This window comes from Nyctereutes procyonoides, unplaced genomic scaffold (genome assembly GCF_905146905.1).
Source record: "Nyctereutes procyonoides isolate TBG_1078 unplaced genomic scaffold, NYPRO_anot_genome, whole genome shotgun sequence".
NCBI classification, from domain to species: Eukaryota; Metazoa; Chordata; class Mammalia; order Carnivora; family Canidae; genus Nyctereutes; species Nyctereutes procyonoides.
This window is the reverse complement of record NW_026575044.1, coordinates 4,655,095-4,677,677: the sequence shown is the minus strand read 5'-3', so window position 1 is coordinate 4,677,677 and position 22,583 is coordinate 4,655,095. Positions and strand designations below refer to the sequence as shown.

Below are 22,583 nucleotides of genomic sequence, written 5' to 3'. Positions count from 1 at the left end.
CATTTGGGATAAAATGTAAACTTATAAAACACATAAACTTGTATACTCTATATGATCAGAAAACTTTCTCACGTCATGCTCACTGCGTTCGCAGAATACAGAGGCTTTTAGACTTTTCCACTGCCCAAAATGCTTCTCTGCTCTTCCTCATTCTCCTTCCCATCTATTCCAGGTACATACATGCTCCTTAACCATTTCCAGTCCTCCTGCCCAGTATGCCTGTGTTGGCTTTTGTGATCTAGTTGCTGCATATCTCTGTGGTTTTATCACTTTCTCCTTCCTTGCACTAAGCCTGTATTTGAGTCACAAAGGATTGTTCACAATTCCAAGAACATACTCATGCAATGGAACTCAGTGATTTGCCTCAAATCTCCCTCCATAAATTTTTCACCTGTAAATTATTGTCATGATTCCATTTAACAGCAATTGCTAACTCAAACCTACCCTAACCAATTAGGTAGCACCAGGCTTACCTTCCACTCTGCTCTCTATACCAATTTGTTAACATGATTATGATACGACGGTATAATTACATGCCAGTGTTAGGCTTCTTGATTACATAATACATTCTTAAAGTATAACAACCAATTTCATATTCATCTTTTCACTCTAGGAATGGAGCAAAGCATCTTCATTAAAAGGTGCTCAAAAAATGCCAGTTCTGAATAAAGCTGAGTACAGCTGAGAACACCTATTTGGATAAACTTTGTTGACTTAAAAAGACCAAGCTCAGTACTTTATAGACATGCTTGATACATACTAAATTCCAACAACAAAATTACATAGAGTAAAAATACAGCTCTAATATTTCAGATGAGAATATAAGAATAATGAAAATGATAGATTACTTGTAAAAATTTCACATTACATGAGACACACATAACAGAAGACAAGGTCATATAGAAATGCTATATAAAAAGAGAAAACAGACCATAAGGGAAGGGGGGAAACTATGTAGGGAAAAATTAGAGAGGAACACAAAACATGAGAGACTCCTAACTCTGGGAACAAACAAATAGTTGCAGAAGGAGAGGTTGGGGGGAATGGGGTAACTGGGTGATGGCACTAAGGAGAACACATGTGAGATGAGCACTGGATGTTAAACTATATGTTGGCAAACTGAACTTAAATAAAATTTTTAAAAATGAAAAAAAAAGAAAACAGAGCTCAATAACTACTGTGTAATTCTATTAGTATCTCTTCAACTCTTTTATATGCCATGCTAAAGTACACTATAATTTCAAAGATTCAAGTTCTCACCTATTTCTAATTAAAATTAGAATACCTTAATAGACTAATTTTAAAATCATATCATCCTTATAATAAGGGTGCTCTTGACTTTTAGTAGGAATAACAATCCTCGATGTAATAGGAAATGGGCTATAGAACTCACTATAAGTGGGTGAGGTGTGTTGAACCAAAATGTGTGTGGGGGGTCTTTGATCCTGACTCAGCTTGGAGCTCTGATCTTAGCCAAGTCACAACAGGATTGTGGGCTTTTCATGCTCCTTGTGTATTTTTTTACTTCATTCTTGAGATAATTTCCTCAAGTTCTGAAGAACTTTAAAATGTCTAAAATAAGTCAGAGACTACTTTCCATCTCTATTTACTCCTCCTGTGTTTCCTTCTGTAATAGTTTTGTATCAATCCAGGTATACAAGCTAAAATTAAAAAAATCGTGTACCTCTCTTTTCTTTACCTTGTATAGATCAGTACAATTACAGAATCTTATTCCAATGTATCTTGGAAAACTCCTATAACCTTTTCTCCTCTTCATTCTAACCACAAGGAACTTATCTTTTTTTTTAAGATTTTATTTATTCATGAGAGACACAGAGAGAGACAGAGAGAGACAGAGATGCAGAGGGAGACAAGCAGAGGGAGATGCAGGCTCCATGCAGGGAGCCCAACATGGGACTCGATCCCGGGTCTCCAGGATCACACCCTGGGCCAAAAGTGGTGCTAAACCGCTGAGCCACCCGGGCTGCCCCACAAGGAATTTATATTATGCCCTCAACATCTATGACTAGCTACGTCTTCTGCTTCCAATCTCCCCTGTAAACCATCATTCACACAATCCTCATGATGGGCTTTCAAAGATGCATGTCTAAATATGTTGCATCCTTGCCTAAAAACATTTCCATGTCTAAGCAACAATTGCAGAATCAAGTCCAAACTCCTCAGTCAGTCCTCAAGACCCTTCCCAAGGATGCCTTGACATCCTCTAATTGCACATTCCTGAGCACTCTATACTCTAGTTTTATCAGATTTTACCATCCATTTCTTTCCTTTGTTGTTTCACTCACTTACTTACTGAGTCCACATCAAGTCAGGCATGTGCTAAGAGCTAAGCACAGTCAATGTCAAATCCTCACTGAAGGGTTCAATTCCATTAACAGGGAGCTATATTAGTGTTGACATAAAGCTCTGGATTGGGTTCCCCTGGTTCAAATAGAGCCTCCTTTGTAGGGTATTTAACATCTCTAATTTGTAGCTACCTTATCACTGAGGAGAGGATTAATGATAATATCAACATCATAGGAATTAAATTGAGTTAATGCATGTAAAACACGGACACTGAGTAGGCAAGCAATCTACCTCGAAAGGCAAATCAAAATTACTAGCTAAGCAGCCTTATCAAACCATATATATGCACAATTCTGACCCTACTTATGAATTCTTCTTCAATGAGCCAACTCAGGTATGAATATTTTTATCCATCAGATGTAAACCTGATATAAATTAAGAAAACTCTGGCCTCATGGGTCAATAGATAATCAAAGTCAAAATAGTTGCAAGACCAGTGACTTGCTCATGCTCTTTGCCATTGCTGAATTTTTTTCTTTCTCCTGAAGAAAATTTTACTGATTCGAAGTCTGATTTAAATATAATGTCTCAATTATATTTAATCATTACCTTTTCTGTGTTTCTATACTATCTTATTTATATAACTAAAAAATATTTGTTATACTACAAAGTGGTTATCCATATAATCCACTAATTGGTTATCCATATAATTGGCCTGTTATTAATTGATGAACTATGAAGGAAAGGTCTATTTTTTATTTGTACTTTCTAATAATTTAATAAACATGTGTTGAATGATAATGAAGGTGTTGGACTATAATATCTCTAAGATTCCTTACAATCTAAACCTAATAAATTATCAAGAATCTGAAAAAAAAAAGTTCATTGCTTCTGATCTCGTAATTATAAGAGTCTTTTTTTTAAAAAAAGATTTTATTTATTTATTCATGAGAGATACAGAGAGAGAGGTAGAGACACAGGCAGAGGGTGAAGCAGGCTCCATGCAGGGAGCCTGACATGGGACTCAATCCCAGAACTCCAAGGGTGACACCCTGGGCCAAAGGCAAGCGCCAAACTGTTGAGCCACCCAGGGATCCCCCTCTAAGAGTCTATTAAGGAAATAATCAGAGATATAGTAAAAACATTATGAATAAAGATGTTCAACATATTACTTAAGAGTAGGGAAAACTGGGAAAAGTCTAATTTCTTTCTTACAAGAATCAAATTACTCAATTATGGCACAATCATAAGAAGGATTATTATGAAATCATCTGAAATGGTTTTTGAATTGTATTAAATGGCATGGGAAAATGCTCATGTTATAATTTTCAGTGGGAAAAAACATGTAAGTTATAAAAGTGAATACAGATGTCCAGTCAAATGGAATGATGAATTCATAGGCTGAGCCTTCCTTCTGCTGAAAACACATAGCAATAAATGAAAACATAAAAAGAGAAAACCAAACAACACAGTATGCTTTAAAAACTGTAATATCTCCTTAGACCAGAAATATTAGAGTAGCCCAAGTTAATAAACAGACCTAAAGTGAGAGGTCACTGTAGTATGCATGTAGAGAAGGTAAAGATCTTGACTTACATAGAGACTAGTGAAGGAAGAGTTCAAATAGCCAGAAATGGAACCTGTCTCACTACTAGAAAACCAGAGCTGTGACTGAGCTCTCCAAATCATGAAAGGAGGATGAAAACAGCTATTGACTACATGCAGCTGTGTGACTGGAGCAGGATGCACAGGCAGACATAGCCTTCAGGTAAGACCTCAGCTAAGTCATTCACTATCTTGATACTGAATCTGTAATAAGCCTAATATGCAAGTATACATTCATATACGTGGGCACAGGCTGCTAATAGAGGCTTTGGTCCTGGCCTGCAGCCAAAAACAGGCCGTGTCAAAGCAACTGAAAAAAAAATGAGACAGTTAAGGATTACGGGGGTCAGGAGAAGGGAAAGAACAAAAGACAGGCAGACTGACAGTTTCTGTCAAATCCACAACTTGCAATACAAAGGCAATCCTAAACAATACAGACATAACTGTGTGCCTATGCCTATGTACCAACTGAACTTTATTTATAGAAAGAGGGCTCAATTAACAGATAGGCTGTGAATTTCTGACGTTTGATTTAAATCAATATTGCAACACCAAAATGAAACTAATGAATAGAAAGATAGCTTGTAACTATTAATAAATGAAATATTAATTCGTTTCAGGTGAAACAAAAACTAAAGAAAATCCAAAAAGGTCTTCAATATGGTTTTATAAATATCAAAGAGATAAAGGAAAGATAATATCTAAAATAAGAACAAGAAATTACTTTAAAGTTAAAAAGGGATGTGATAAAAATCACATTAGCAATATTGCAAACAGGGATGCCTGGGTGGTTCAGTGGTTTAGAGCCTGCCTTTGGCTCAGGGCATGATCCTAGGGTCCCGGGAACGAGTCCCACATCAGGCTCCCTGCATGGAGCCTGGTTCTCCCTCTGCCTGTGTCTCTGCCTTTCTCTCTGTGTCTCTCATGAATAAATAAATAAAAAGAAAAAATATTTTTCTTTAAAAAATATATTTAATATTTTCTTTAAAAAAAGAAATATTGCAAACAAAAATATTATCATGATAAGTTGCATTGTTAATACAAACATCAAATTGGACAAAGTCAAAGAGAGACAAAGAGCTAGAAGACAACATTGAGGATTATAGCAAAAAAGGTGGGGGTGGATTTTTAAAAGATGAAAGAGAAGTTAGGAGACAGAGAGGTAAGCTAAGTATCTCCAATGTACGTCTAAAAACAGCATCAGGTAAAGAGAGAAAAGTGATGAACAGTAACAGATAATCATTGAGAATTCTGAAGACATTAAGGAAAATATCAGTCTTTAAGCTGAAAGTTCTCACTAAGTACAGAGCAAGACAATGAATGAATGAATGAATGAATGAATGAATATTGTGCACTTAAAGCAAAGCCAAAGATGAATAGGGATAATAAGAAAATTATCAGGGAAATACAAATCAAAACCACAATGAGATACCACCTCACACCAGTGAGAATGGGGAAAATTAACAAGGCAGGAAACCACAAATGTTGGAGAGGATGCGGAGATAAGGGAACCCTCTTAAACTTTTGGTGGGAATGTGAACTGGTGCAGCCACTCTGGAAAACTGTGTGGAGGTTCCTCAAAGAGTTAAAAATAGACTTTCCCTACGACCCAGCAATTGCACTGCTGGAGATTTACCTCAAAGATACAGATGCAATGAAATGCTGAGACACCTCTACCCCGATGTTTATAGCGGCAATGTCCACAATAGCCAAACTGTGGAAGGAGCCTCGGTGTCCATCAAAAGATGAATGGATAAAGAAGATGTGGTCTATGTATACAATGGAATATCACTCAGCCATTAGAAATGACAAATACCCACCATTTGCTTCAACGTGGATGGAACTGGAGGGTATTATGCTGAGTGAAATAAGTCAATCGGAGAAGGACAAACATTTTATGGTCTCATTCATTTGGGGAATATAAAAAATAGTGAAAGGGAATAAAAGGGAAAGGAGAAAAAATGAGTGGGAAATATCAGAAAGGGAGACAGAACATGAGAGACTCCTAACTCTGGGAAACGAACTAGGGGTGTTGGAAGGGGAGGAGGGCGGGGGGTGGGGGTGACTGGGTGACGGGCACTGAGGGGGGCACTTGACGGGATGAGCACTGGGTGTTATTTTGTATGTCGGCAAATTGAACACGAATAAAAAATAAATTTATTATTAAAAAAAGAAAATTATAAAAGTCATCCAAAGAGAGGATAGATTATCTACAATAGAATGACAATTACATTTAATACAGTCTTATCAGATGACAGAAGGAAAAAAGATATCTTCAAAATACTGATAAAAACAAGTCAATCTAGAATTATCTATCCAACAAAATAATAACTAAAAATAAGGATTTCTTTCCAATCATCTTTTGGACTAAATTTCAAATGTACCAACCTTTAATAAGAGAACAACCAAATGAGAAGGAGAAAAATGGAATGCAATAATGGCAGCATAGTGATTGATTTAATACCGATAAATGTTATTAGGTAATGATTATAAAACACTAGTAATTTTCAGAAGAAAAATGTTGGGACTAGAAGCCTGAAAAAAATCCTAGAAGAAAGATGAGACTTTATTAGTTAGAATGTTCTAAAACTTCCATCTTATTTGGGAAGATACACTAAATAAATTTACAGCATATTAAACATTATATAAAGAAAATATGTTAAACATTTATGATCAGCCCACAAATTAATAGAAATTATCTATAGCTTCCAAAATGCATTAGAGGAATCAGAGAGAGAATACTGAAAAATTTGTGAACACAGAAGAAAACCAGAAAAACAGAATGTAAATGTTAGTTAATTTACCCAACTATAAAGCAGAAAGTACAATAGACAAAATTTATATGTGTCATGGCTCCAATGGTATAATTTGTGCTTACGTGTGAAATAAACACTCATACTAGATAAAAATATATCAAATATTAATATTATTTATCACTGCACTGTAGAATCACAGATAAACATATTTTCTCTACATTTCTCAGTGTTGTTTGATGTTCCTATGCTGAACTGATATTTATAATAATAAAATGTTGCTTCTTAAAAAGCTATTGGTTACATTTGAATGGAGTTTATATCATTTATCTGTCAAACAAAAATCATTAGAAATTTACAACTGTAAATAAAATTGCTATGCACAAATATGTCTATGTTAGCAATTTTGAAGGCTGAATTTTCCTGTATATCTATGAGCACAGACATGACTTCAATTTGAAGATATAGTTCATGAATTTCAAACATTTTCAAGTTGATTATTGAAGGCAGGGCTAGGAGTGGAGGATACAGAAATAATTTGGATGAGAACATTCTTGCCCAGTTCCGGTAATTTAATTACCCAATGCCCCGTACATGTTGAGTTGATTTAAGTCATGTGGCAAGTGCTACAATTTCTAGCTGAGAAAGGCACTGGAATAGAAGTCGTCATTTGGCAGGACTGCATCAAGAAAAGCTGCTGACAGCCAGAAGGATCAAAAGCAGATCAGGTTGGTTAACAAACTACATGTCACTGAGCTAAGAAAGCCAGGGGAGCACCCTGAGGAGCTGTGGAAATCTTGGGAAACAAGTATAGAAACTAAACTTAGCGGATGTTCTTATCAAATGCTAAGACGAGATTCAGTTGTTTTATTAAAATGCCTAAGCCATAACACATCATTCCCAGTATTTCCTTAGAAATAAAAATCACATCTGTAAGCAGAAAAAAAAGGAAGTGATAGAGGCAGAAGACAAGTAATTTAATGGGTATAGTTTATTTTTTATCAAACTAATCACACCACTTATTTTTTCTTTATTATGAGTAGCCAATATTTATTGGACATTTACAATGTGGGAAGTAGTGGGATAAATTCCCTATACACATCATCTCTCATTTTCTAAACCATCTTGAAACAATTGCTTCTGCCAAAAAAAAAAAAAAAAGTGAACAGGCTATTTGACTCTTCCTAAATGAATTATCTAATTTGATCACTTAGGAGGAGTCATTTTTAATAGGCTATTTATCAAAGTAGACATTACTTTAAATTATATCAAAAATAATACAACCCAATATTCTCCCATTTGACTCCTATTCAGTAAAATTAATGTATATATCTATTTATACCCATCGCATTCCAAAAGGGACACAAGGCAATTTTATTTTATGCTTTGTTGATATAAAATGTTGTATTCATATGCTAAAACTTTCCCAGAAATTGAATTTAAATTTCAGCTCATAAGATTTCCTTCCTTGTATCACGAAATGTTTTTTTAAATGGGAAAACTCAAATTCTAGAAAAGCAAAACATAATAGGTATGATTAAATTATGATTTTTGTCAGTATTTAATGGATGCCTCAGAGTCTGACAGCCTTGTAAATAGTTCTTCAAGCTAATATCATTTTACAAGAATAGTAATACATAATTACATTAGTTCTTAAACTATAGTTTCATTTCCCACTTTCACTGTGAGCTCCTCTGAGGCAAATGCCATGCTTCTGTTACTAACATGGTACCAGGCTTGCATTTCTTAAAATGTGTTCCACCAACTAGAGAAACTACCAGATACTCTGAAAAATGTACTCTGTGGTCAAATAAATTAGAGAGCTGCTTGCCAACCCTTCTTTCAGAGAAGACTGTGAATTACCTTTAAATTTATCTTATCCCAGCAGTTCTTATCTTCATTTGGTCATGAAATGTTCCATTTCTAGAGCAGCAAATTTTAACAATCACACACAAATGAGGAAATATACTGGGTGAGCAAATGCTATCGGTCCTAGTTTAGGGAATAGCCTTTTTAGAGAAATCAGTCGTATCCCAACAAAAAGTATAAATGGTAGGGCTTAAAATCATCACCTTCTCACCCCTCTGAGGTACTAAAAATTGCCAAGATGCCCCCTCGTTACTTAATCTGTGTAGTTTATCACAAGACAGATGTGCAAGAGGAAACAGTACTCAGTGGCACTGGTTACTTGTCCTTTTCAAAACCACTATCTGGTATATGCTAATTTCTTTGTTTTAGCTCAAAGAGACTTGTGAGAATGTGGCATTTTCAGGGCTACATGTATATTTAATAACTATAGTAAAAAACTATGTAGATAAAAAATAAATGTGGTAACATCCCAAAGTGATGCACAGGAATCCAAAGCAAACAGGAATCCCCTGGTAATAAATCACCTGCAAACTACAGAATTCTCTGCAAGACCAAATTGTTAATCAAAGTGCAAAGTATTTTGCAGATATTCCAGAAATTCCCTGTAGCATCACATTAAAGAGACAGAGAAAGAGAGAGAGAGAGAGAATACAGAATTTCTTAAGGAAACCAAGATACCTGGCAAATTTTGAAGTATAATACATACTATACATGAATGTTGGGTTGTTTACAAGGCAGTCATTCTTGGGCTCAATTAATGAGCACCCATATTTGAGGTTCTAAGCGAGAACATCTACAGGACAGAATTTCACCCCTCCTTGGCAGTGATGATTATAACTTTTCTTATGCATAGCACAAACAAATGCCTAACATGCATCAGAGCTATAAATAAATGTTGTAGAGTGTTTAGAAAATATAAGCAAACTATATAATGTTGCTCTGTTGATTTAAGTTTATATAAGCATCTGTGATAAGAATTTAACAACTTCATAAATTTCCTTACAGATCAAAATCTTTGGATGACTATTTCAAAACTAGGATTCAATCTCTTAAAAAGTGATATTATATTTGATTTATGGAAAGAGGTAACCAAGTCACTTCTTCTCATCTAGGAATACAACCTCAAATGAAAATCTTACATAAATCTATTTATTCCCTGTCTGTGCTTAACAAACACACTTAGCAAGAGTGAGCTGAAACAGACAGCAGAGGCACTCTCAATTCTGCAACAAGAACCCTCATGATCATAAAGGGAATAAAGAGATTTTACATATAAAACTAAAAAAAATTATAAACTATTTGACTCCCTGGAAATGTTACCTTTTTTCACTATAACTCTCTTTATCTTAAAAATTATCACTAAAGTATAATTGACATACAAGATTATTTTAGTTTTAGGTGTACAATATAATGACTCAACATTTCTATACATTGTGAAATGAACACCACAATAAGTCTAGTTAACATCAGTCACCACATATAGTTAATTTTTTTCATTGTGATGGGAGTTCTTTTAAGATTTATTTATTAGAGAGAGAGAGAGAGAGATGGGAAAGGGCAGAGGGAGATAGATCCTAAGCAGACTCCACACAGAGTCCAGAGGCTAACGCAGAGCTTGATCTCACGACTCTGAAATTCCAACCTGAGTCAAAACTAAGAGCCAAGCACTTAACCCACTGTGCCACCCAGGCACCCCAACTGGGATGGGAATTCGTAAGATTTCTTTCTAACCATTTTTAAAATTTGTAATACAGTATTACTGACTAAATTCACTATGCTTTATGTTACACCCCCATGACATATTTATGTCATAATTGGAAATTTGTACCTCATGATCCCCTTCACTCATTTTGCCCACCATCCAAACCCCTCCCCTCTAGCAACTACCAATTTGTTCTTTGTATCTATGAGCTTTGTTTTGTTTTCCTACTTTGTTTTTTAGATTCTACACATAAGTTAAATCATATAGTCTTTGTCTTTTTCTGTGAGACTTATTTCACTGAACAAAATACACTCAAGGTCCATTCATGTTGTTGCAAATAAGATTTCATCCTTCTTTATGGCTGAGTAATATTCCTGTGTGCATGTACACAAACTATACATATACACATAAATAAAACATCTTTATCAATACATTTCTTGATGGACTCTTCTGTTGCTTCCATATCTTGGCCATTGTAAATAATGCTGCAATGAACAAGAGGGCTGCATATAGCTTTGCAAATTAGTGTTTTCATTTTCTTCAGATAAATATCCAGAAGTAACACTGCTGGATTTGATGACAGTTCTATTTTTTAATTTTTGGAAACCTCCATACTGTTTTTCACAGTAGCTGCACCAATTTACAATCCCACCAACGGAGTAGGCATATTCCTGTTTCTCTACATCCTTGCCAACATTTGCTGTTTCTTGTCCTTTTGATAATAGCCATTCCAATAGGTGTGAAATGATAGCTCATTATAGTTTTAATTGCCATTTCCCTGATGATTAGTGATGCTGAGTATCTTTTCATGTGCCTCTTGGCCATTGGTATGTCTTCTTTGGAAAAATGTCTTTTCAGATCCTCTGCCCATTTTTTAATTGGAATGTTTGTGTTTTTGTTTTTAAGTTGTAGGAGTTCTTTATATATTTTCGTGGCTAACCTCTTATTGGATTTATCATTTGCAAATATCTTCTCTCCCATTCAGTAAGTTGTTTTGTCCTATTGTTAACAGTTTCCTTTGCTGTGCAGAAGCTTTTTAGTTTGATATAGTCCCATTTGTTTATTTGGCTTCTGTTGCCACTGCCTTTGGAGTTAGATCCAAAAAAATATCACCAAGACTGATATCAAGGAGCTTGATATTTTCTTCTACAAGTTTTATGGTTTCTGGTCTTACATTCAGGTCTTTAGCCTATTTTGAGTGAATTTTTGAATATGATATAAGATACTGTCCAGTTTCATTTTTTTGCATTCAGATGTCCAGTTCTCCCAAACTCCATTTATTGAAGAGACCATACTTTCCTCAGTGTATATTCTTGCCTCCTTTGTCCTAAATGGACTGTATATGTATGGGCTTATTTCTGGGCTTTCTATTCTATTCAGTTGACCAATGTGTCTGTTTTTATGCCAATATTATACTCTTCTAATTACTATAGCTTTGTAATATAGCTTGAAGTCAGGGAGTGTAATATCTCCAGTTCTATTCATCTTCCTCAAAATTACTTTGGCTATTTGGGATCTTTTGTGGTTCTTATACAAAATTTAGGATCATTTGTTCTAATTCTGTGAAAAATGGCATTCAAATTTCAAAAGGCACTGCATGGAATCTGTAGATTGCTTTGGGTAATACAGACATTTTTAACAAAATTAAGTCTTCCAAACAATAAGTATGGAATAGCTCTCCATTTATTTGTACACTTTTCAATTTCTTTCACCAATGTCTTACAGGTTCTAGTGTACACATCTTGTCTTTCCTTGGTTAAATTTATTCCTAGGTATTTTTTTTGATGAAATTGTAAATGAGATCAAATCCTTAATTTCTCTTTTGAACAGTCTGTTGTTGGTGTATAAAAATGCAATAGATTTTTGTTTATTGATTTTGTACCCTGAAACTTAACTTATTGGTTCTAATAGTTTCTGGTGCAGTCTCTAAGGTTTTCTTTTCTTTTTTCTTTTTTCCTAAGGTTTTCTATATACAAAATATTATCCTTTGCAAATAGTGAGTTTTTCTTCTTCCTTTCCAATTTGGAGAGTTTTACTTTAAATGTTACTTTTTTTTTTTTTTAAGAGAGAGAGAAAGGGAAAGAGATAGGTAAAGGGGCAGAGGCAGAGAGAGAATCTCAAGCAGGCTACCTGCTGAGTGCAGAGCCTGACCTGGGACTTGATGTCACAACCTCGAGATTATGATCTGAGATGAAGGCAAGAGTTGGACTCTTAACCAACTGAGCTACCCAGGTGCCCTTTAAATTTACTTTTAATTTAGAAACCTGAAAAATTCCAGACTCAGTTCAAAATGATTTGATACAAGGTTTCTCTACTAAAAATAAAATGTTACCAAATATGTGAAAGAAGAATATTTTTTTGTTCCCAGGAAAGTTCATAAGCCACAACATCTTGTGCAAAGTATACCAAGGGAGTATAGGAGGAACTATTTCTCTTTTAACAATAACATGATAAATGTACAAATCCTTGGCTTAAAGTGAAAACAAGATGATCAAATTTGCTTCTGATGAAAGGGATTGCTATTCAAATAACCAATATACTACTCAACAGCTAAATGTCTAATACATATAACTTTTTAAACAACAAATGAATGAGATCATTTTTCTTTTGCCACACTAAAAAAAAACTGTAGTTTTACAAAGCTATTAAAGATTTACGTTCTTGAAAAATATTGAAAAGTCTGTGTTTTTCTCATTAAAAAAACATAAGTAGTACAAAACATGATTCTTTAAGATTATGAGTTACCTTTCAAGTCCTTCTTGAGTTTTCTGAGATCTTTTTGAAAATCTTCAAACTTCATCTGTGAGGCCTGAAAAAGGTCCTGGGGTTCTGGCAGTGGAAAAACACACTGTTCTTTTCCAGCATCCTAATTAGCAAGAAACACATAGTTTTAAAGCAAATCAGCATCAATATAAATAAGAATAACACAACAATGCTAACGGTGAAACAACAACAAACACTGCCAATCACTCAACAACAAAGAATAACAAAATCAACTATATGTAAAAAATGTCTTACCTCATCAAAATTTCGAAGATAATAGGAAACAATATATGATAAAAGGCTTCTGCTATTGTCCTAGGCAGAAAGACCAAAGTAAGTAAAAATATATTTTTTGAAATATTAAATATACAATGTCAAATAAAATAAATACCAGTAAATCAATATATAAATGGAAACATTTAGAATAAAATGTGAAAGTCCATGTTTCAAAGTACTTCAGCCACTGCATCTAAGGAGTTTAATGGCACAGAAGATCTTGTTTTTCCCAATGTTCTAATCTAAGCTCCAAGTGGAAGCACAGCTGTTCAAGGGTGGAGTCTCAGCTGTGAATACTTTCCTGTTTTTACCCTCCTCAGTCAGAAAATTAGTTCATTAACTGTCATGTTTTATTATTAAAAGGTATAACTATTATTTTAGCTGAAATGACTAAATATTGCCAGCATTTCTATACCATTTCTGGACCAGCAGGTATCACTCCAACAGTAAGTTTGACAAAGGCTTATTAGTATATAGATTAGGAAAATAAAGTTAAGTATTATTTTAAATAAGCAGTAACTTAAAAAATAATAATAAAATTTAAATTTTTTTTAAAAAGCAGGAACTTTACTTTTTCTACAATTTTAAAAATTTACTTATTCATTAGAGACACACAGAGGGGGGTAGAGACATAAGCAGAGGGAGAAGCAAGCTTCCCACAGGGAGCCTGATGTGGAATTCGATCCCAGGACCCCAGGATCACAACTTGAGCCAGACATAGACACTCAATCACTAAGCCACCCAGGTGCCCCTAAGCAGGAGCTTTAAAAATGCAAATATGCATATTATAAATTGCTAGTCAGCAACTGAGATTGAGGAATTAATATCCTCACAACTATAAATAATGCAATGTATTTACTACTATAGAAAAACATGTAGAATTGTTTCTATTCTAATAGTTTTCAAGGAATAGTTTTTCACTCTCTTTCTGGCATACTTAGAGGTATTAAGTTTTAATTATTTCTCTTTTTTTGCATCACTTGAAATTACTGCTAGATAATTTGAATGCGGGAGGACAAATATATACATATTTTTAAAAACCTTATGACACAAACTACATCTCCTAAAGTGTTCAGCCTAAACATCATTTTCCCTCTATTTATAAAAAGCAATATCCTTTATAATTTAATTTGATATGAATTCACCTTTTAGAGACTTCCCTCATAGTAATTTATAATAATAATATATTATGCAGTAATATATTACAATAATAAAAGCAGTGTATTTATTAGAAAGAGGCTTTGCTTGTAAATAATTTAAGCAACTTACCTTTCTCTTTCCTAACATATATCAATGCAATGGTTAACAGTATATGAATCAATTAACAAAGCATTTATTAAATGTGTGCTGATACGCATGCTGAGTGAAAATTCTAAGTCATCTAAATAACAGCTCTGTCCGTGTAGGTCTACAAATACTACCAAGAAGTAGATACAGTTATATTTGTTTTATAGAGAAAGAACCAAATCAGGAAGACTTTATATATTGTGAGACTGCAAGTGAAATTATAAAATAAAATTTTGCTTCTTGATTTTATTATGTAATTTTATCTAGATTTCTCCTTAGTTATTTAAATTAATAAAATTCAACTTATTGGAGGATTGAATAAGATATATCAACCAATAAAAAAACAAATAATCCCTTATTCATATATAATTATGATTACAGAATCTATTTCAGATCCACTTTTGTAACTTAAATATTGTGTTGATGATATTTATATTCCAGTGTTATTTGCAAATGTTACTTGTTTCAAACCAGCCATCGTTCTTAAGAACTATGAACCACATTCATAGTGCTTTGAAGAAGAAGAACTATGAGCCACATTCAAGTGCTTCAAAGAGAGCTTTTGCTTTTGGATAAATATGATTTATTAGGTTGACAAATTGGAGGTTCCTGTGAAAACTTGTGACATACAAATATGATAGGATCTGAATTTTAAAAATCACAAAGATTATATGCTGCTGGTGTTGCAAAACAGGATGATAGCTTTATTGAATTTTGGAAGAGCAGTGAGTTGCATATCACAGAACTCAATGAAAGAATGGTAAATGGATGTATGAGTAGAAGTATGAATGAATGAGCAAATTATTTGTGGGCCAATAGAAAAAACAAAAAGAAGTATGTCTTTCTTATGTGGGAGATTATAGTTGACCCTTGAATGACATGAGTTTGAATTGTGTGGGTCCACTTACACATAGGTTTTTTCAACAAATACAGTACAGTACTGGGAATATATTTTCTCTTCCTTTTGATCTTTTTAATAACATTTTCTTTTCCCTAGCTTACTCTATTGTAAGAATACTGTATACATTACATGTAACAAGAAATAGGTGTCAAGTAACGTTATCATAAGACTTCTCATCAACAACAGTAGGCTATTGGTAGTTAAGCTTTGGGAGAGTCAAAAGTTATGTGTGGATCTTCAACTGAGCAGGAGGTCAGTGCCTCTGCATCATTCAAGGGTGAACTATATTCATTATCTAGGAAAAACAATTCTAGTATTTCCATTTCTACGAGTCAGTTGTTTACTTAAATTTACTATTTTAAAAACATGACCCTAATTTCCTTTATCAAAGAGTTCTGTGTGGAGATTCTTTTATCAGAGAAACAGAATTCTACTATTTTCTAAGTTTACAGTCTCAGACATTAACTCTAAACATCATAGTTGTTTCCTTAATCTTCTATTTTTACTGACACTCTCATATCTCATAATCTGAGATGTTAATTTTAAACAAATACAAGTATAGAAGCAGATCAAAAATTAATTAGTCCTGCAAAAAGGCTTAGACATTCTCACACATATCAGTATAAAGGGGAGAATGATATGTAGAAAAGCAGGATCATCTTACATTTTATTTACAATCTATTTTCACCCATCTTTGCTTTGTTTTAAAAGCACAAGCCTGTTCACCTCCATTATTTAACACAGAAGAGAAGATGAATGTCTAATTTATGAAAAGTAGTCCTCAGAGTCCAAAGCGATAAATATTAGCAGACATGGTAATGATAAAAATAATTATTTTTCATTCTATTTAAAAATTCTCTACTCAATTATTCATTAGTCATAGGATTCACAATTACTCATTTTAGAAAGTATTATTATTCACAAAACCATAAACTTTTGATGGCCATATACTTTTATCTGACTCAGAAGATAAAGAATTCGGAACATAAAGAAACATTTATTGCAACAGGTTTAGAGTCAAACTTATTACTAAACAAAACATCTAATCCTCAAATTGCCTACATTCATTCATACAAAATACTTACACTGCTTTTGACATCTTTCAGCTTCGGAAGAATGTCTAATCCAAAGCCATCTGCCTGTCCTCGAGTCTTGTTTCCACCATTCATGTAGTTGCCAAAAGCAAGAACCAAACCCAGAATCTGCATAACCCCTGGACCATTTTTTAATGTCTGCAAAACAGCATAAAGAACATTTTCTCTCTCAGACAAAGTTTTCTTTGAATTATCTTAAATCAGTGGCAGATATTACACTAATAATTTTGGGTGACAATCAAAATGTATCGGTGCTTATTATTAGGGTATTTTAAGAGCAGTGTTTCCAAAGTTAATTTTAAGAAGTTGTACCACCTACAACATTCAGATATACATTTGTAAACTGAGAGATACCATTCTAGGCTATTTCTATGATATAATTGCACAGAAAACAAATAAGGTTGTAATAGGAGAACTACTACAAAATAATGTCATTGCCATCACCCTAATTGTACCTAACTCTGGAGCAATAGAAACTTTTGGCACAAGCTGTGGGAAACCAAAACACGGCTATAAAGATTAATTTCCAAATTTAGATTTATCCCTGAAAAGTTCACACTCACTTCTTCCAAAACACAAAGCTCAGCTGCAATTTGCATGTCTTCTTTCCTCTGAAAATGTGTCTTTAATAACATCTTACTAGTTTTCAAAATGATTTACCACAACGAGAACAAATGGTACAATTGATTTTTGACAAATTGTTTTAAATGGTAATATTGGTAATTTCTGCCAAGCATTTATTATTTATTTTTGGAAGAATATTTATCTGCTGTTGAGTCATACAGCTGTTCCTAAACTATTTGGATAGAATCATTAACAGTTTGTTGAAGGCCCCTTCCAAAACTGAAGGAAAGTAAATGAAATGCCTTCAAATCACATCGAATCTGGAGTCTGAGGTAGGACAGGATCAGACCATTTTGGCAAAAGCAGAGGGAACAGAAATCCCTGGAGGTAGGAGCCCAACAAGCATACTCCAGCAATAGCACCCTGTGACGGTGTGCACCAATCATCGTTTGCTTTGATCTGGAAGCCATTGTAGTACCTTCTCTTCTGTGGAACTGCTCTCCTGAAAATTTATGCATACTTAGAGAATACAATAAAAAAAGTTTTTAAAATATGAACATGACTGAACACAATTCAGCATCAGAACTCAATTGTCAGCATTCTACAGACCAGAACCCACCTCACACAATTTCTGTAGCAATTCCAGTTTACGACGAATTGAGCAAATACTTTCTGAAAATGTGGACTGGAACAGGATACAAAAGACTCGCTCTGAAAAGTTGGGGATTAGTGACAGTTCATAAAGGAACCTAAGGAAATAAAGCCAAGTTAAGAGGAAAAATATAATTCATATAAACAGATGTCTATTCTCCTATCAGAACAATTATGAAAACACTATATTTTCCATATGGAAACAGGCTGCCCATAGCCTGGCCACCCTCACAAGCTTTCAAGGTGTGCTTACTGTTCAGGTTTGTCCAGAGACTTGGCATTTTCCTTGTCTTTGGAGGACCGGCCATGCTTCTCGATTTTTTCAAGTTCATCTGACTGTGCTCTCTGGAAAAAATAATGCCAAGCAGTTATTCAAAATCTGTTGAAATTAATCTCTTAGATTATGGTAATTTTAATATAGAAAACCTCTATATATTTTCATATTTCTTAGCATCTGTTTGCCGTAAAGCTTGACTTAATTCATGAAGGCATTTTAAAGTGTAAATATGTTTAAATGCAAACCAGATCACCTCTAAACCTTCCAAATAATGTTATTGGCTATTAGTGATCTGCAAAGCATTTATTTATTCAAGTATGCTTTAAAACAATACAGTTTTCCACTCTTGTTTCTTGGCTGTTTGTAATACTCTCTAGAAAACAAGAACTTCATTTTAAAGTGGTATATCTTTTTCAGAAATCAACCAAGTTAAATTTGGAAGTAATGTGAACCTAATGTTATAAGAAATTTAAAGGAAAAAAAGTACTTATTTACTATTACAATCATGGTTTATGGCTTTTTTTAAGGGAAAAATACAATAGAATTATTAAGTGCTGGGACAAAAATAAAAGGGTTTTATTCTTCTGCTGAGTTTTCTTTTTGACACAAAAATGGCTTCAGGCTTCTTTTCTCCCAAAGTATCTCCGTTTATCCTTCCTACTAAATTTCTTTGTAGGAGAGTTTCTCCTGAATTTTCAATATATGATAGAGGAGTTTATAGACATTGAAAAACACAAATCTATTCTTCTTTATGAAAAACTTGGATGCTTTTTATTTGTAGTCCTGTCTTTAGTTTATAATTCATGAAGATGTTCCAAAATAGCTAAATACAATATTCCTATGCATTAAGAAATGTCAGTAGACTACCATACTTTTTTCTTTTTTTAAAGATTTTATTCATTTATTCATGAGACACACAGAGAAAGAGGCAGAGACACAGGCTCCCTGCAGCAAGCCCAATACAGGACTCAATCCCAGGACTCTAGGATCACGCCAAAGGCGGACGCTCAACCACTGAGCCACCCAGGCGCCCCAGACTACCATACTTTGAATTTGAGTCTAATCATGAGAACTTAAATTCCCTTCACATTATTTTTTTGTTTAAATATCAAGCAGTTTAGCCAAGGACTACTGTATAGAATAGAATGTGATAGATATATAGAAACTAAAGATATTATCTGAAAAAGAGCTATGTTCTGTTTCTTATTGTTTTGAAATACAAGTTTTCAGGTAAAAGGATTAACTGGCAAAAACTAGTTTCTCACAGGAAGCTTTAAAAAAAAACTGCTCATTTTTATTTATTTATTTATTTTTACTTTTTTTTTTTCATTTTTTTTTAAAGACTTTATTTATTTGAGACAGACAGCCAGAGAGAGAGCACAAGTGTAGGGTAGAGGAGAGGGAGAAGTAGACTCCTGGCTGAGCAGGGATTCCCCATGCAGGGCTAGATCCCAGGACCCTGATCAGGATCACCTGAGATGGTGATCCAAGGCAAAGGCAGACAGTTAACCAATGGAGGCCTCAGATGACCCGAAAGCTGCTCATTTTTAAATTTTATTTATTTGCTTTTAAGTAAGCTCTATGTCCAACGTGGGCTCAAACTCATGATCCCAAGATCAATAGCAACACATTTACCAACAGAATCAGCTAGGTACCCCAAATGAAGCTTCTTTTAACAGGGGATTAGACAGCAGATCAGTAAATCTTCTGAGGATTTGAATTTGAAAATAAATTTTCTATCTGAAATAATACAACAAAAGATCCAAAGGTATAAAAGGAATATGTTTAATGCAAATATCCCAAGCTACTTGAAAGTTTTAGGACCTGTTCCTAGAATTTAAATTGCATAATAATCTTACTTTTTTCCTTCAGTTTATTATGGCCTTGCCCCATAATTTTAGGGGGGTAAACACCACCTCATTTATTTATCATAGTTACTGTCCAGAAGTCAGCTCGACGGATACTATCATTATACCACTTAAAAACAAGTAACAAGATGACCTTTAATAATAACCATGCTTGAGGATGCCTGGGTGGCTCAGTGGTTGAGCATCTGCCTTAAGCTCGGAGTGTGATCTTGGAGTCCTGGGATCCAGTCCCACATTGGGCTCCCTGCATGGAGCTTCCTTCTCCCTCTGCCTGTGTCTCTGCCTCTCTGTGTCTCTCATGAATAAATAAGTAAAATCTTAAAAAAAAAAAAAAAGAATAATGACCATGCTCATCTTTTGGCAAATGAGTGAACAGAGTGATATCCTAAAAGAATATTAAAATTAAAAATACAGATAAAGCAAGTGTTGTTTTAAGAACTATAGGTCCAGGGGATCCCTGGGTGGCGCAGCAGTTTGGCGCCTCCTTTGGCCCAGGGCGCGATCCTGGAGACCCGGGATCGAATCCCACGTCGGGCTTCCGGTGCATGGAGCCTGCTTCTCCCTCTGCCTGTGTCTCTGCCTCTCTCTCTCTCTCTCTCTCTCTGTGACTATCATAAATAAAAAAATTTAAAAAAAACTATGGGTCCACACCAAATTATACCTTATAAAGGCTTCTAGTCCCTATAATCTCTCATTCTTTTAAAAGAAATAAGTTCTACCAAAGCAGAAAATAAGTCTGCTATCTTCAAGCCCAAGCACATTCAATACTCAAACCTCAGGGGCGGGGTTGGGGTGGGGGGTGGATTGGAAATCCACCTTCTTACAATCTGATAAAGTAATCAAATTTGTTGGCTTAATTTTTGTTTTTTGAACTTTAGATACTTTGACATAGACTCAACCTAGTTGAGTGCTGGTACAAGAAGATCAATGACTAGAAGCTGACTCCACCAACTCAGTAAATTTCCCTAGGGCTTAGACACACACACACACACACACACACACACACACACACACACACATCTCAAGAGACAGCGACAAGACAAATGAAGATGGCTAAGTAAATCTTAATAATAATTAAATACACAAGAGAAGGATAAAGCTCCCCAATGTCTTGAGAACATAGTGACTTTCTGGCAATACTATAGAGTTATTCTCTAAATTATTTAGTACACATAAATCACTAATTGCAAAGTCCTTTATACTTATACTAATCATTTCTGATGACTCTAGAAAGCAAGCTACCCTGGGTTGACAGTGCTGCTTTATGGATGATAAAGGGAACTAAATGCCACTCTATGCCATACCACATTGGGTCCCTGGACTCTCTAAACAATAGAATTGATCAGAGGCCAAACCAGAGTTTCAGGCAAGGCTTTATTGGGGCTCATGCTGGAGCACAAAGGAGAGAGCACAAAAGAAAAATGTCCACAAGCTGATTTCTGGAGGAGAGGTCAGGGAGAGTTTGTTTGTTTGCTTGTTTTTTTTAAGAGTTAGGTGGCACAGTAACTTCTTGCAAGATACACATCAATAAAGGCAAAGGAAACAAAAGTGAAAATGAAATATTCGGACTTAATCAGGATAAAAAGCTTCTGCACAGCAACAGAAACAGTCAACAAAACTAAAAGACAACCTACAGAATGGAAGAAGATATTTGCAAATGACATATCAGATAAAGGGCTAGTATCCAAGATCTATAAAGAACTTCTAAAACTCAACACCAAGAAACAAACAATCCAATCATGAAATGGGCAGAAGACATGAAGAGAAATTTCACCAAAGAAGACAAAGACATGGCCAACAAGTACATGAGAAAATACTCTGCATCATTTGCCATCAGAGAAATCCAAATCAAAACCACAATGAGATACTACCTAACACCGGTTAGAATGGTGAAAATTAACATGACAGGAAACAGCAAATGTTGGAGAGGATGTAGAGAAAGGGGAACCCTCTTGCACTGTTGGTGGGAATGCAAACTGGTACAGTCACTCTGGAAAACAGTATGGAGGTTCCTCAAAAAGTTAAAAATAGAGCTACCCTACGACCCAGCTATTGCAATACTGAGTATTTACCCCAAGATACAGATATAGTGAAACCCTGGGACACCTGCACCCTAATGTTCACAGCAGCAATGTCTACAATAGCCAAACTGAGTAAGGAGCCACGATGTCCTTCGATAGATGAATGGATAAAGACGACATGGTGTATATATATACAATGGAATATTACTCAGCAAGCAGAAAGGACGAATACCCACCACTTGCTTCCATGTGGATGGAACTGGAGAGTATTATGCTGAGGGAAGTAAGTCAATCGGAGAGGACAATCATCATATACTTTCACTCATATGGGGAATATAAGAAATAGTGAAAGGGATCATAAGGGAAAGGAGGGGAACTGAGTGGGAAAAAATAGAGAGGGAGACAAACCATGAGAGACTCCTAACTCTGGGAAATGAACAAAGAGTTGTGGAAGGGAAGGTGGACAGGAGGTTGGAGTAACTGGGTAACAGGCACTGAGGAGGGCACTTGATGGATGAGCACTGGGTGTTATACTGTATGTTGGCAAATTAAACTTCAAAAAAACAAATGGAAAAAAAAGAACTAAAAAAAAAGTTAGGTGGCAAAAGGGTGACATCTAAGCATGTAGAGGCAGGGACTTATTAG

At 34.7% G+C, this 22,583-nt stretch overlaps 1 protein-coding gene across 1 annotated transcript in view; it reads right to left on the bottom strand.

The window, feature by feature from the left end:
• FMN2 (formin 2) overlaps positions 1 to 22,583 on the bottom strand; it is a 363,009-nt gene that overhangs the window by 116,177 nt on the left and 224,249 nt on the right. The window contains 5 exon segments of the mRNA XM_055323458.1: positions 12,982 to 13,102; positions 13,255 to 13,314; positions 16,549 to 16,695; positions 17,741 to 17,870; positions 18,026 to 18,117. Coding sequence (XP_055179433.1) covers positions 12,982 to 13,102; positions 13,255 to 13,314; positions 16,549 to 16,695; positions 17,741 to 17,870; positions 18,026 to 18,117 — 550 coding nt within the window.